Here is a 13,104-nt window from a genome sequence, read left to right as displayed (position 1 = left end):
GGATCCGGGGGAGGCCTTAGCGGCAAGTGGCGTTGAAGATTCGAAAGGCATATGCGTAACGATGAGTATACATCCGCCAAAATAGAGAGAGAGAGAGAGCTACCATCTTCATGAACCCATTGCGTTCATCACTCTCAAGCCTCCTGCGCTCCCTGATCTCTCCCACCCTTCACCACCACCATCCCTCCATCCCTAAACTTCCTCACCCACCCCCCTTCTCCTCCTCCTCCTCTGCACCATCAAACCAGGACCCCACCCGCCCCTTCATCGTCGACTACCTCGCTCGAACCTGCGGCCTCTCTGAACCCCACTTGGCCTCCTCCGTCAAGTACCTCTCTCACCTCCGAACCCCACAGAAACCCGACTCCGTCATCCTCTACCTCCACCAGCTCGGCTTCTCCAGAGCCCACATCCACGACGCCGTCAGGAACCACCCTCGTATCCTGGTCGCCGACGTAGAGAACATTCTCAGACCCAAACTCGAGCTGTTTGGGAGCTTGGGCCTCTCTGGAACGAAGCTCGGGAAGTTCATCTCCAAGAACCCCAAGGTCCTCACCGCTAGTCTCCAGGGGAGGCTCATCCCAGCCGTCGGTTTCCTCAAGACCATCATCTTCCGAAACGAAGACGTGATCAGGGCCATCTTTCGCTGCAAATGGATCCTCACCAAAGATATCGACGAAAGCTTGGCTCCCAACGTTACCCTTTTGAAGGATTCTGGCATTCCCAATTCCCAAATTGCCATGCTTTTGAGCAGAGCCCCTGTGTTTATGGTCTCCAAGCCGACCCTCTTCAGGGAATCAGTCGATAAGGTTGAGAAAATGGGGGTTCCTAGAGATTCCGGGTTGTTCCCTTACGCACTGTACACCGTCTGGTCGATGAGCCCGGCGACCCTCGACCGGAAAATCGGGATGCTGCGGGAATTCGGGTTCTCGGAGGCCGATGTCTTTTCGGTGTTCCGGCGAGCTCCCAGTGTGTTGAGGACGTCAGAGAGGAAATTGAGGGACGGGATTGACTTCTTCGTGAAGAGACTCGGGTGCGATGCGTCTGCTCTGGTTAACGATCCGCGGTGCCTCATGCACAGCGTGGAGGGGAGGCTGATTCCCAGATACAGAGTGGTGGAAATGCTGAGATTGAAGATGTTGGTGAGGAAGGAAATGAAGAATCTTTGGGTTTTCCGGATGACTGAAAGGGAGTTCTTGAAGAAGTTTGTTCTTGCACACAAGGAGCATGCTCAGGAATTGATGGAAGTTTACTATGGGAGTGGCTAGTGACGATTTATAGAGATGAATTTCACTGTAAGCAAGTGATTCTCTTTTTTTGTCGTTTTCTTTGTTCTTGGATTCAATTAATTAATATAGTTACTTTCTCTGTGCTAATCATTTATAGCTGAACCAATTTTGTGGTGCTTTCTTTTCCCTTTTGCTGGACATCAAAAAACTAATTCTAACTGGACAAACACTCATGCAGAAAAATGAACCTAAAAAGCAACTGAAGTTGCAACAAATTGAAATTGTTAACAAGCAACATGACTATTAGTTTCTGTAAACATCCGAGTAAGAATACTGCAGAGCCATCTCTTAGTGAGTATAGCATAAGCCAGCTCGCAAATATCTCAAAATTTGTACAATATTTTCACCAAGGTTTCTGCAAGAAGAAATTCCCGTTGTATATAGAAATATTTTGTAGCTCCTAAACAGTTTTATGTCCTAACCATCCTAATCATGTCTGAAAAATGTTGGTGTGTTTGTCAATGCTTTTGCTAAAACACATGATTTGGACTTAATTAATTCAATTATAAATCTGATTTTTTTATCACAAAGTTTTTGTGCAATATGAGCTATTCCTTTTGGCTGATTCACTATATGAGCTATTCATTTGAACATGAGAGAGAGAGAGAGAGAGAGAGAGAGAGAGAGAGAGAGAGAGAGAGAGAGAGAGAGAGAGAGAGAGAGAGAGAGAGAGTTGGGAACAGGATGTAAGATGAGCGGATATCTTCATGCTTTTTTTAGTGAAAATTTTCATTCTTTTACTGTTGCTAACCTAAGCCGATCATCATCATTTCGATGCCAGCAGGCTCTCTACCTGTGGCCATTCTGAAAGTTAGCGGTCACCAAGGTCTTGGATTCTTTGAGAATTAAATGCCATCAATTCTACAGAACAAAAGCTGCCCACATTTTTTTTGGTACCATAGTCTGTTACATTGTGCAATTTCATTTGTGCCTCATAACCTGGCAGTAAGAATGATTTTTTGTTTCTTATGATGCTAATTATCAGAAGAGAGAAAAATGTCGACTGCTGTTGCCAACTCTGTAGTACGAGATAGAGAAGAGCAACTTTTGAAAGTGGTTGAAATCTAAGCTCTTGTCTGGTTAAGCATATGTAGCTTCTTTGGCTACTTCTCTTGCTGATTGTGCTGACTTTCAAAGGTTTTAATTGTGTCTTCGTCTTTTGACATCTCTTCTACTTTTTAGTGTAGGGCATACTGTAAAAAAGAGTAGGTTAATCTTTCCCTGAAATTGTTCTTTTTTTGGATTCCAGCTACTTAATTGTTTCAATGGGTTTGCAAGTACTTTGGAGCCTGGGTCTTGCATGTCTAGATGTATATGCTTTAAGGATCAAGAAGGATTTGCAGAATCCAGTGCTAGCGGGCCTGTTCATTGTTAGTGATTGGGTAAGTACTTAGTGGGAGTTTTCTTTTTCTTCTTGTTGTACGTTTCATTTGTTCATTTTCTCCCTTCTATTTTGTGATTGACCTGTAGTAACTGATCACAAGGAAAAAAAGGAGAAAGGGTGACAAAATCAATCTTGATACTTGAACAAATAAGTCACATATTAGTGGAGTGCTTCTGATTGTGGGTTGGGTGCAACCTTTGACCCTTCATTGTTTATTTCTAACTTTTCAGTCTGCCTTGGAAAAACTGGTTGCATCTAGATTTTGCGGATGAAAACTGATCCAAATCCATATTGGATCTGCATTAGACATGACTTAGCACCCAGATCGTCATTTTATCCAGTTGCTTATGTTCATTAGTTCTAGATGGAGTTCCAAGTCCAAGGTTGGTTTTTCACCATTCTTGCTCGAGCCAGGTTCAGATGACCTGGCACCAGCTCAGTCCTGATGGTTATAGCAGAAGTTTTTAACATGGTACGCTGTTAAGTGCGGAGGGCGTTTGCACGTGTTGAATGAATGTTAAAAGAACTAGTCAAATTTCATTGAATGGACAAAATACCCTACAAAGAACCAATCAAAATCTGTAACAGACCCGAAGTTTTGAATTAGTATTATAAGCCAGGTACACGATGAATGAGGTTATACCCAACTTGAAATTCAGGTTCCAAACATCGTTCAACATAAATCTGAGTCCAGAATTGCAGGCGCCCCAGAATATTTTCAGTGATTCACCTGAGTAGCTTGAGTTGATGTTCTGTTGCACCAACTCTTTACATTGTGAAGTTTTGTTGCATACCGATGTTCTTTTAACTGAATTCTGCTTGTGTCGACGATCTCTGGCAGGTGACGGCAACGCTCTCTCTTGCAGCAGCATGCTCGTCGGCTGGGGTAACGGTGCCCTATTTAAGGGATGTGATGGGTTACTGCAACGGCAGGAGGCAGCCGTCTTTACCATTCCAAAGATTCCAGCTTTCAGTTGCACTAGCTTTTGGTACCTGGTTTCTGATTGCACTCTCCTCACTCATCATGTTTTGGCTTTTGGCTTTTGGCTTCTGTGTGAGTTCACACATTCTTCATATTGTTTTTCTTTTGATAGCCCCCTCTTATCTTGTGCTGATGTTTGTATATAGAATGCCACATTATTTTTCATGCCTGCACAAAAACCACCACTGTATTCATTTCATTCATAACACAGCGGTTTCTCTCTCTCTCTCTCTCTCTCTCCAAAGAATGAAAGTTTTCATTTTTTCTGTCTCATGTTCTCTCTCTCGTTACCTTCTGATGTGGCACTGGTGTTTTTGTTTGGAAAATTAGGGAAAGTAAGTCTCTAATCTTCCAAAAGATACCTTCCAAGCAGAGCCTAGGTACTTCAGAAGGCATTTTTTTTAGTGGCTTGCGCCACTCACTTGAGCCCCATCTGTTTCATAGAAAAAATTAGCCATTTTTTCCTATGAAAGTGGCTGCGGAAAATGGTCGGCCCATGTCGGGCCCACGTGGATCCCACATTTTCTTGGGTTTTATATTAAAACCCCTCGACAGCCCCCACCCGGGAAGCATTTTGTCACGGAAAAACATGGGGGCCAATCCGGCCTGGTGGTTTCTCGCCGGCCATGCCTTTCATATGAAAGGCATTTCCTGCATGGGAAGCAAACTGGCCACTAATGTCTTTGAGTGGTGGTCATTAAGTCACCTGACGCACATTTCTTGGCGAACAACTTGAGATGAGATAGAGATTCCCGATCTCTCGTCTTCAGATCTTCCTTTGATTTGAAGATCTGAGGGATTCAACATCGCCTTAAGTCCCCAAAGGGGTCTTGCTTAGTGAGATGGGACCTAGGCTGCTAGGCAGGTGGTCTAGGTTCGAATTCCATGGGTGTCACTCCTTGCGCAAGTCGAAAAGATGATTCCCCGTAAGGGTAAGGGTAAGGGTAAGGGTAAGGGTAAGGGTAAGCCCTCGGAGTTTTATGCTATCAGGATGGTGACCGTAAGTACAGTCGGCAATGCCAACACGACTAGGAATATGATCCTGGTGTGGTTTCTCCATGTAAATATATAAAAAAAATTGCCTCAGGGAACCTGCAGACCAGGAAAAGCTGAAAAGCCAACAGATTGGCAACTACACTGAGGAGTTCGGACGAGTATTTTTCCAAAAGAACTCTGCCCAGTCACTGACTGTCACATCTTACACCCTCTTTAAAAAGGATCGAATACCTTGCAAAGTACTTGGTCCAATCACTAGATCCTCCCTCCCGGGCATAGTGCTAAAGTGGAAGTGAAGGCAATGCAAGAGATAATGCGCTGCACCCCTTCCTAGTGTTGTTGCCTGGGGCCTGCACATGGGCAGATGTCTGACCAGCTGGTTTTGTTCACACCCAGCCGACTGCTCTATGTGCTAGCTCGGTGTCTACCACACGTTGTGGAACACAACATACCGAGTTTGATGCATTGAGCAGGGCGGTGGCCGTTGCTGTACCTACAAAAAAACAAGAAAAAGGATATATATATATATATATATATATATATATATATATATATATATATATATATATATATATATATATATATATGCTGAAAATGAAAGGATGATATGTTCTTTTGCAGAAAGGTTATTGAATTCACAAAACCTTAATCTAATACGTATTGAAAATACTTGTTTTATGATACAATCCAAAGAATAATAGATTTAGATAGTTTTTGGCTGTCATTTCATGTGAAATAAATTAGTGTTTCAGGATAGTTTTTGACAATTCAAAAAACCTTGGTTTGCCCAAGAGAGGCGAGTTCAGATAACCTGCATAAATTAAATTAAAAAGATGAATATTCATTTAGTACTGGGCTACTTTAGAGAAAGTCGATGGTACAAAATTTGTTGGACTATTATTGTTGAAACATACAACGTTGAAATTATGCTATGAGCGACAACAACTCGATGGTCCTCTACCCACAGAGATAGGAGACTTGGACTCTCAATTTTGTCCTAAGTGGATAGGTCCTATAACTTCTGCAGAAGTAGAATGTTTATCTTGACCTTTAAGGGTTATCTCTTAGTCTTTACACCACCCTTTTAAGAATCTGATTTAGATAATCAATCATGAGAATCTGATTTAGATAATCAATCAGGGTATTAATTTGCCCAAACATAGTTGACCCCTGGTTGATCTCATATGACTCGACATATTCAAACTAAACGTACTTGCAAGGGGTTAATCAAGTGAAAGATAATTATTATTACATAGTTTTATTTTCTGTACTTAAACAATACCGACATGAAGAAATATGATTTCTGTTATGTTTGTGCTTGGTATTGTTTACCTTAAATCAAATATGTAACTTGTTTGTCAAATTTTTTAACTATGCTCTTTTATGCTAGAACTTTATTTGCGTGCTTTGGCAAGAGATACTCTATTGAGACTTCTGAAGTCTGACCCTTGATATTAACATTTTACAGCTCAGGATGATTGAGCAAGAGTTGTTGGGGCTAGTCGTGAGGATCACGTTTTTCCTTGCCGAACTGAGATTTTCTTTTAGTTAAACATTCTCATGAAAGTTTAGATTTATTTGATGTAATAACTCTTTAAACTCAGATGGTTGATCTAAATTTTCAATAAACTTTATCAAAAGTGAAATCATCTGTAATTGCTCAAGATTTTTCAACTTCACTTCATTTATTTTTGATATGCATTGATTTAAAAAAAATTGCTTAAAAATTTGGATATATTTTGGGACGTTACAACTTTGGTATAAGAGCCTAGATCTAAAAACATATAATTCATGACCCATTCAAGTAACTCGACAATGCTTTGTATATAGAAAGTTACACTCAGTTCTAAATTTTTATTAATGTAAAAAAAAAATTTGTTTCATGATTGTTAGATGACATTGAAAACCCAGATCGATGTGCTGGTTAAGGCCTTACACGATCTCATGGAGGCAGTGTAGAAGCATACCACTGACATATGAGATCTACAGATGAGAGTCTGGGGAAGTGCCAACCCCAGAGTTGTGGCTAAGTCTTGAACCCAACCGGGACTTAGTTGTTGGCGGTGCCATCACCGCCTCGAAGGGCAGACTTACCCTCATAACATGGAGGACTGTCTCCACTATGATAAGACATACAACACACAATTGCAACAACTCTCACCGACGACATCTCAAGTCACTCGATGGGATGTTCCTTTTGAGACACTTTGATAAATGAGGTAGATGAGGCCTTGCGATGGCAAACGTGCATGGGTAACATGAGGGAGTATCTCAAGATATACTCGCAAACACAGTAGGGAGTGATAGTACCTCACATTTTGATAGGAGTCGAATAAATAAACTCTAAATACATAAGGAAATTTTCTTTTATGCTAGTTTAGTTGTAATTATGAATATGAACATTATCATAGAAATTTAAGAAAATTACTACCGATATGATTAATAAGATATTTGAAATTTTATGACATTCTCGGTGTTACGATTAGATATTGGATAATTTTCACTTATTGCAAAACCCTGACTAATATTATAGATGAGTCATCGTGCAAATCTCAACACAAACATGAACCTAAACCCTACCAACGACTGACAAGTGCAGAGAGGTTTTGTCATAGAGGCTCTTAACAATTTGGTGTAGACAATGAATATATACATCCAAAATCAGAGTGGATAGGTCATACCGACCCATGAAAATCCCATCACGCTCAAGTAACTTACGAGAAGTTTCTGAAGTTAGATCCACCTACTTACTTAGGAAAGGTTGATCTTGACATGGATGAGAGTTGGCTCGAGGAAATCAAGTGAGCTTCTTGTAACCTGTCTGTACCTGAGGACTGTCAGACTGATTTTGACTTCTATCTCTTAAAGGTAGATGCTAAAAGTGGTGGGACATGATGTGAGAGGTCAGGTTCAAAGGAGCAGAACTGATTCCATCAGGTGAGTTTAGGAAAATCTTTTTGAAAACATACTTCAATATGCTCATAATCAGAAACAACAGGAGTTCTTGAAATTCACACAAGGGAGTATGAGTTTGATTGACTGCGCCACCAAATTTTTGAGTTTAGAATGCTTCTGCATGAACTTCTTCACCAATGACAAGCTTAGGGCTACCAAGTTCATTCGAGGGCTGAAGGACAGATTAAGATACCAGGTGATGATGTAACGCCCGTGTAAAAAAAAAAATGCGTCCGACTCATGCCCTGCACATGTCGGGGTTTGGTTCGCTGTGTCGGGCCCGGGTCCGAGCTTGACCCGGACCCGGGTTCTCGAAGCCTCGAGAACATGCGTCTTTTAAAAGACGCAGGCGTCTCGGGCGAGGGTTCAAAACCCTCGCCCCTTCTCTCTCCTCTACTCCGCCCCCCTCACGCTGCCGCCGATCAGAGACGCCAACGAGCAACTCCGTCCGGCCGCCTCCTCTCTCAGTCCGGCAGGCCTCCCGATGACGCGAGCATCCCTCTCTGCCTCCCCGTCACCGACGATCGCAGTCGTTGGCCTTTCCCCCTTCTGCCGTCGACCTCCCTGTCTGGCTAACGGCTGCGCCAGGGACCCCGAGCACCGGTGACTCGTCGTCAGCCACTGCTTTCGTCCTGGGTGCTGCAGCCGCCGCCGATCGTCGCCACTCTCCACGCTCTAGTGACCCCCCACCCCGATCGGCGCCGACCCTCTGAGCTCCGGCAATGCATCTTCCCCTTCTTCTGTGGCCACCAGCGACCAGAGCAGCCAGCGACAACTTTCGAGTTTCGACGACCTCCTTGCACCAGCGGCTGTCGGCGACAGCACTGTCGATGCTCTCTCTCTGCTACCCCCGACAACGATCGATGTTCATCGGCAACCCCTCGGTCTGGTGACCTCAGCCGACACTCCCCTGATCTTCTGGGTGGTCCGTGGACTCCCCCATCGCCGTGGTCTCCTGAGGTAAAACCCCCCTTCTCTTTTTTCCTTTCTCCTGTGTGTGTGTGTGTGGGGGGGGGGGGGGGGGGGGGTTGGTCGACAGGGGGATGAGCCCCCTGTTGTCACCTCTTGTTGGCAGGGGGTTACCCCCCTGCCTTTTTGTTGTCGGTCGACCAGTAGGGGGGGGGGGGGGGGGTGAGCCCCTGTCACCGCCTCTTGTCGGCAGGGGGCTCTACCCCCATCATGTGTTCGGCAGGGGGATTTGCCCCTGCCTTTGTTGTGTTTCTCGGTAGGGGGCGAGGCCCCCTGCCTTTGTTTCGTTTCTCGATTGGGGGGCTTCGCCCTTCTGCCTTTGCTTTGTTTTTGGCAGGGGGCGCCCCCTACCTTCAGTTGTTGTCCCGACAGGGGGCGGAGCCCCCCTGCTCGCTTATTGCCTCTCGGCAAGAGGTTCTGCCCCCTGCGTTTTGCCAGCAGGGGGCGAAGCCCCCCTGCTTTCCTGTTTTCGAGCAGGGGCTTGCCCTCTGCATCTCAGTTGTTCTCCGGCAAGGGGCTTTGCCCCCTTGCCTTGTTCTTGCTGCCGGCAGGGGCAGAGCCCCTGCCTGTTTCGTTCCCAGCGGGGGGCTGCGCCCCTGTCTCGTGTTCTAACAGGGGGTGTTCCCCCCTGCCTTGTTGTGGCAGGTGCGGCAGGGAGCTTCTGCTCCCTCCCCTGCCTTTCTTTGTGCTGACAGACAGGGAGCTCATGCTCCCTGCCTCTGCTGCTGTTGCCAGGCAGGGCTGAGGCCCCTGCCTCTGGCACCCTTGTCTGCAGGATGCAGAGTTCTTGCATCTGCCTCCTGCAGGCAGTAGACCTTGCTGCTTTTGTTGCTTCTCATTTATATTACGACAGGTACTAATGTTCTAAGCTTCCAGGTTGAACGGTGGATCCAACTCGCCTTCATGGCTCGAGTTTGCGCTTACTTACGCCACTGGCATACGAGGACCCGCAACCCCTTAAGGTAAGGGATTCTTGCGTGAAAGGACAATGAACAAATAAATGCTAAAATAAGGAAAGATAACTAAAAGAGGATGATATGTGTATACGTATAGTATATATACGTATGTCTTTACCTTCAAGGACGCGGTTTTGCGATCCTTGTTCTCTTTACTTTCTCGCACTTTCCTTTCTGTTGTCGCCACGCTATATGTGCCCAGGCTTTTCATTCCTGTCTTTACATTTCATGTCTTTTAACTCAAGGACGCGGTTTCACGATCCTTGTCCTTTCTACTTTCTCGCACTTTACCTTCCTGTTGCCCCGCGCTTTGCGCCCTGACATTTACTTGCTTACGTTTGCCTTGTTCTTCAGTATGCAATCCTGGTCTTCCTTTACGTTCTTGCACTTTGCTTTCTTGCATTTACTTGTTGCCCCGCGCTTTATGTGCCATGGCCTTGCTACTTGCTTTGCTATTTGTACTTTCCTTTCCTATTGTTGTGATCTTGGTTGTCGCACTTACTTTTGGATGTGTTCATCTTTACCTTGTTGACGCACTTCGTGCATATGCTTTGCTCGTGCATGTATTCTTATCTCTCTAGTATGCTTCTTTACTTGCTTACGCTTATCGTTTAATTGAGGTGCAACCCCATGCCTCATGAGTCATCCTTTACACTTGTTAGTTAGTATAGGATCTCATATCTCGTGAGTTGCTTATGTAGTTGTCTGCTTGTGTGTTTCGATGGTCGAGGTATGATTCCATACCTCGTGTGTAGCTCTAGCGTTCTACCCTCGCAGTGCAGCTTCGCCCATCGAGTCTTGCCCCTCGATTTATCATTGTATTAGTATGCGCACGGGTTTGCCCCTTGTCAGCTTGCACTCTCTGAGTGCAGCTTCAAGTGTATAGTGTATATCGTTTCACTTGTCTTAAAGGCCACGACGCACACACTTATGCACTTCGGTTCTCCAAAGATGATGGTCTTAGGTGCAAACCTATTTTCAAGAATGTATAGCTTGTAAAGCAGTGATAGAGGCCGGATCTCTCAAATCGATGTATTTGGGATAGGTGTGTTACAACCGCAGTTCACCTATCCGATACGACTCAGATAACCTTGTTTAGGAGCCTGTGCATGAGTAGGGCGGGGATCCTAGCGAGGTACTTGCGTCATCGCTAGATCGGCGTTGCATCACTTCTGATGCAAGACCTAGTTCTAGGCTTTCTGGTCAAACCCAGATAGTAGCGTCTTCCTTTATTCGTGAAGGTATTTGTTGTTGGATTTCTCACGAGGAATCCATGTACCTCCTCTTGTAGTTGTATCCTTAGTCACGTACGATATGTTTGAGCTACGAAGAGCAGGACGAGAGGTCTGTAGTAACCCCTAAATGTGTATTGACACATTAAGCTAAATCATGTTATATTGTTTTCGCTAATAGGCAGAATGCTTGCGATTGTCTAAAGGTCCCCAACACGATAAGTTGAAACTTAAATGAGTTCACTGTGGGCTTCTGTAAAGCAGAAGTGTTGAGATTTTCTGCGAGAGATTCATGCTCCTCTCATCGTGGTTGTACTTTTGAACAGGTACGTTGCGTACTACGATGAGTAGGATGAGAGGTCTATGTCTACCTCGAACATGCAATGGCATGTGCTTGAGATCACAAGAGTGATGTTTCTACACTCACTATGGGTTGACCCCTCTCATTGTGGTTGTACTTTTGAACAGGTATGTTGCATACTGCAGTGAGTAAGATGAGAGGTGTATGTTGCCTCGAGCGCGCAATGGCGTGTATAATTCACATAAATGATAATCATGCGCCTTCACAAGCAAGATGCTCGATTGGGTTGAAAGACCAGACCATATAGAATTGGACAGCGGTTAAGAAACCCTCCGTCGTGCTCATTCAGGACGATTCATCAAGAGAGAGGATGAATGATACAAAACTCCGATGGACAATCATTAATGGCAATATCGGGCAAAGATCCGACTTCCCCAGTCATCGGAGGTTAGGAAAAATCCTTCAGGCCACTTCTGCAGAAGTTCATATGCGCATCCATTGGGCCTTTGTTTGCCTTTGGAGATTTACTCTCTTGATCACTGGCCGTCCCCTTAGGAGCGGACTCAGTCAGTCATTCGCGGTATAATAAAATACATAGCATAATGAACCCCCGAATCGATTTTGACTGTTTCTACGTTTGCCTTGTGCGTACCCACGACGGCGGATAAAACAAGATATAACTTACACACATGATTATGAGATATGCGTGTTGTGACGTGCATTGCTTGCTTGCTTGTTAGCTCGGTAGTTCGGTACGCTACTCGTTGAGCTATGTACGCCTGTCGAGGCGTTACTCTAGTTGGTTAAACTGCTTACGCAGTTTTTTGCTAAGTAATCACTAGCTTCTCATACTAGTCAATTACCTATAATACTAGCATTATGCTAGTTGTTACATATTGTAATATAACTGCTACCGTATGATTTCTTATCATGAGTAGCTTATGAATTGTTGGTGATACAATAGCTTGTGCCTTACGATTTATGTAACTACTTGCCGATGGACTGAGCCATCTAATGGTAATTGTATGTATGGCGATCATTGTCATGAATGCTTATCTTATTCAGTCACTTTGTTTGACTGGTGGATAGATGTGAACACCCCAAATTTTTCAAAGATTTACAAAATGACCCTTTTGCCCCTAACCCCGTTTTCTGAGAAAATCAAGTCAGTTCTTCAGATTCTCTGAATTAAAATTCATATTGATTTATTCGAAATCAACTCCGGATCCGAATCCAGCACTTTAAATCCATATTTCCTCCAAATCCGGATCAAAAACCCATTTCTGAAGAAATCTTCTCAAAATAGTTTCTAAAATTCTCAGAAAAATCCCTTTTATAAATATTTTACAAAAACATCAAAAAAATTAGTTTAATCTTTGGTTTCTCGTAAAACTTTAGTATTTTATTCTAAAAATGCCAAAAAATAGAAAAACCAAAAGAAAATACAAATATATATATATATATATATATATATATATATATATATATATATATATATATATATATATAGAAAAACTCAAGAAAAGAACAAGGAAATCAAAGAAGAAAATACAAAAAAGTGAACTTTTAAGAAGCACCCTTTTGAAAAATCGAAATTTGTTAAGGATCCCTCTTTTTGAAAAATCTCAAAAATGAGAGGGCCCCCTTTTGCAAAATCTTTTATTTTTTTTAGGGTTTGGGAACCCTTCGTAAAAATCGGAAAAGGGAGACGGCGCCTCTCTCTCCCTCTACCTCTTTCTTTCGTTCGCTTGATCCGGAACTTCTCCATCGATCGATCGATCGATCGCCCTTCGATTGATGATCGCCCTTCATCTTCAACTGTCTCCCCCTCTCGAATCACCTCCTTCCTCCTTAAAAGGGCATGCAGGAAGCCCCATTCCAGCCATCGCCTTCACCCCTCCACCCTTCTTACATTTGCTTCTGCCCTCTTTTCTTCTTTTCCCCATTATCGATCGAGCTTTCCCCTGCAGAATCTATTATCGACATCCATCATCTGCCAAACCCAGACCTCCTTCACCACCAAGTTTTCCCCTTCTGCTT

The 13,104-nt window shown here is 43.9% G+C and overlaps 1 protein-coding gene and 1 pseudogene across 1 annotated transcript; both read left to right on the top strand.

Annotated features, from left to right (window-relative positions):
* The first annotated feature begins 110 nt into the window (after positions 1-110).
* LOC149828203 (uncharacterized) lies at positions 111-3,629 on the top strand. The gene is made up of 3 exons (XM_090018130.1): positions 111-1,295; positions 2,539-2,671; positions 3,515-3,629. Exon 1 carries the CDS (start codon positions 111-113, stop codon positions 1,266-1,268), a length of 1,158 nt encoding a protein of 385 aa, XP_089874256.1. The 3' UTR covers positions 1,269-1,295; positions 2,539-2,671; positions 3,515-3,629.
* Positions 2,555-9,435, top strand: LOC149828202 (CASP-like protein 5B2 pseudogene; annotated as a pseudogene).
* Positions 9,436-13,104: the final 3,669 nt, after the last annotated feature.

This window comes from Nuphar pumila, chromosome 9 (genome assembly GCF_984573655.1).
Source record: "Nuphar pumila chromosome 9, dmNupPumi1.hap1.1, whole genome shotgun sequence".
Lineage (NCBI taxonomy): Eukaryota > Viridiplantae > Streptophyta > Magnoliopsida > Nymphaeales > Nymphaeaceae > Nuphar > Nuphar pumila.
The sequence above is the reverse complement of the archived record's forward strand: the minus strand, read 5'-3'. Positions and strand labels throughout refer to the sequence as shown.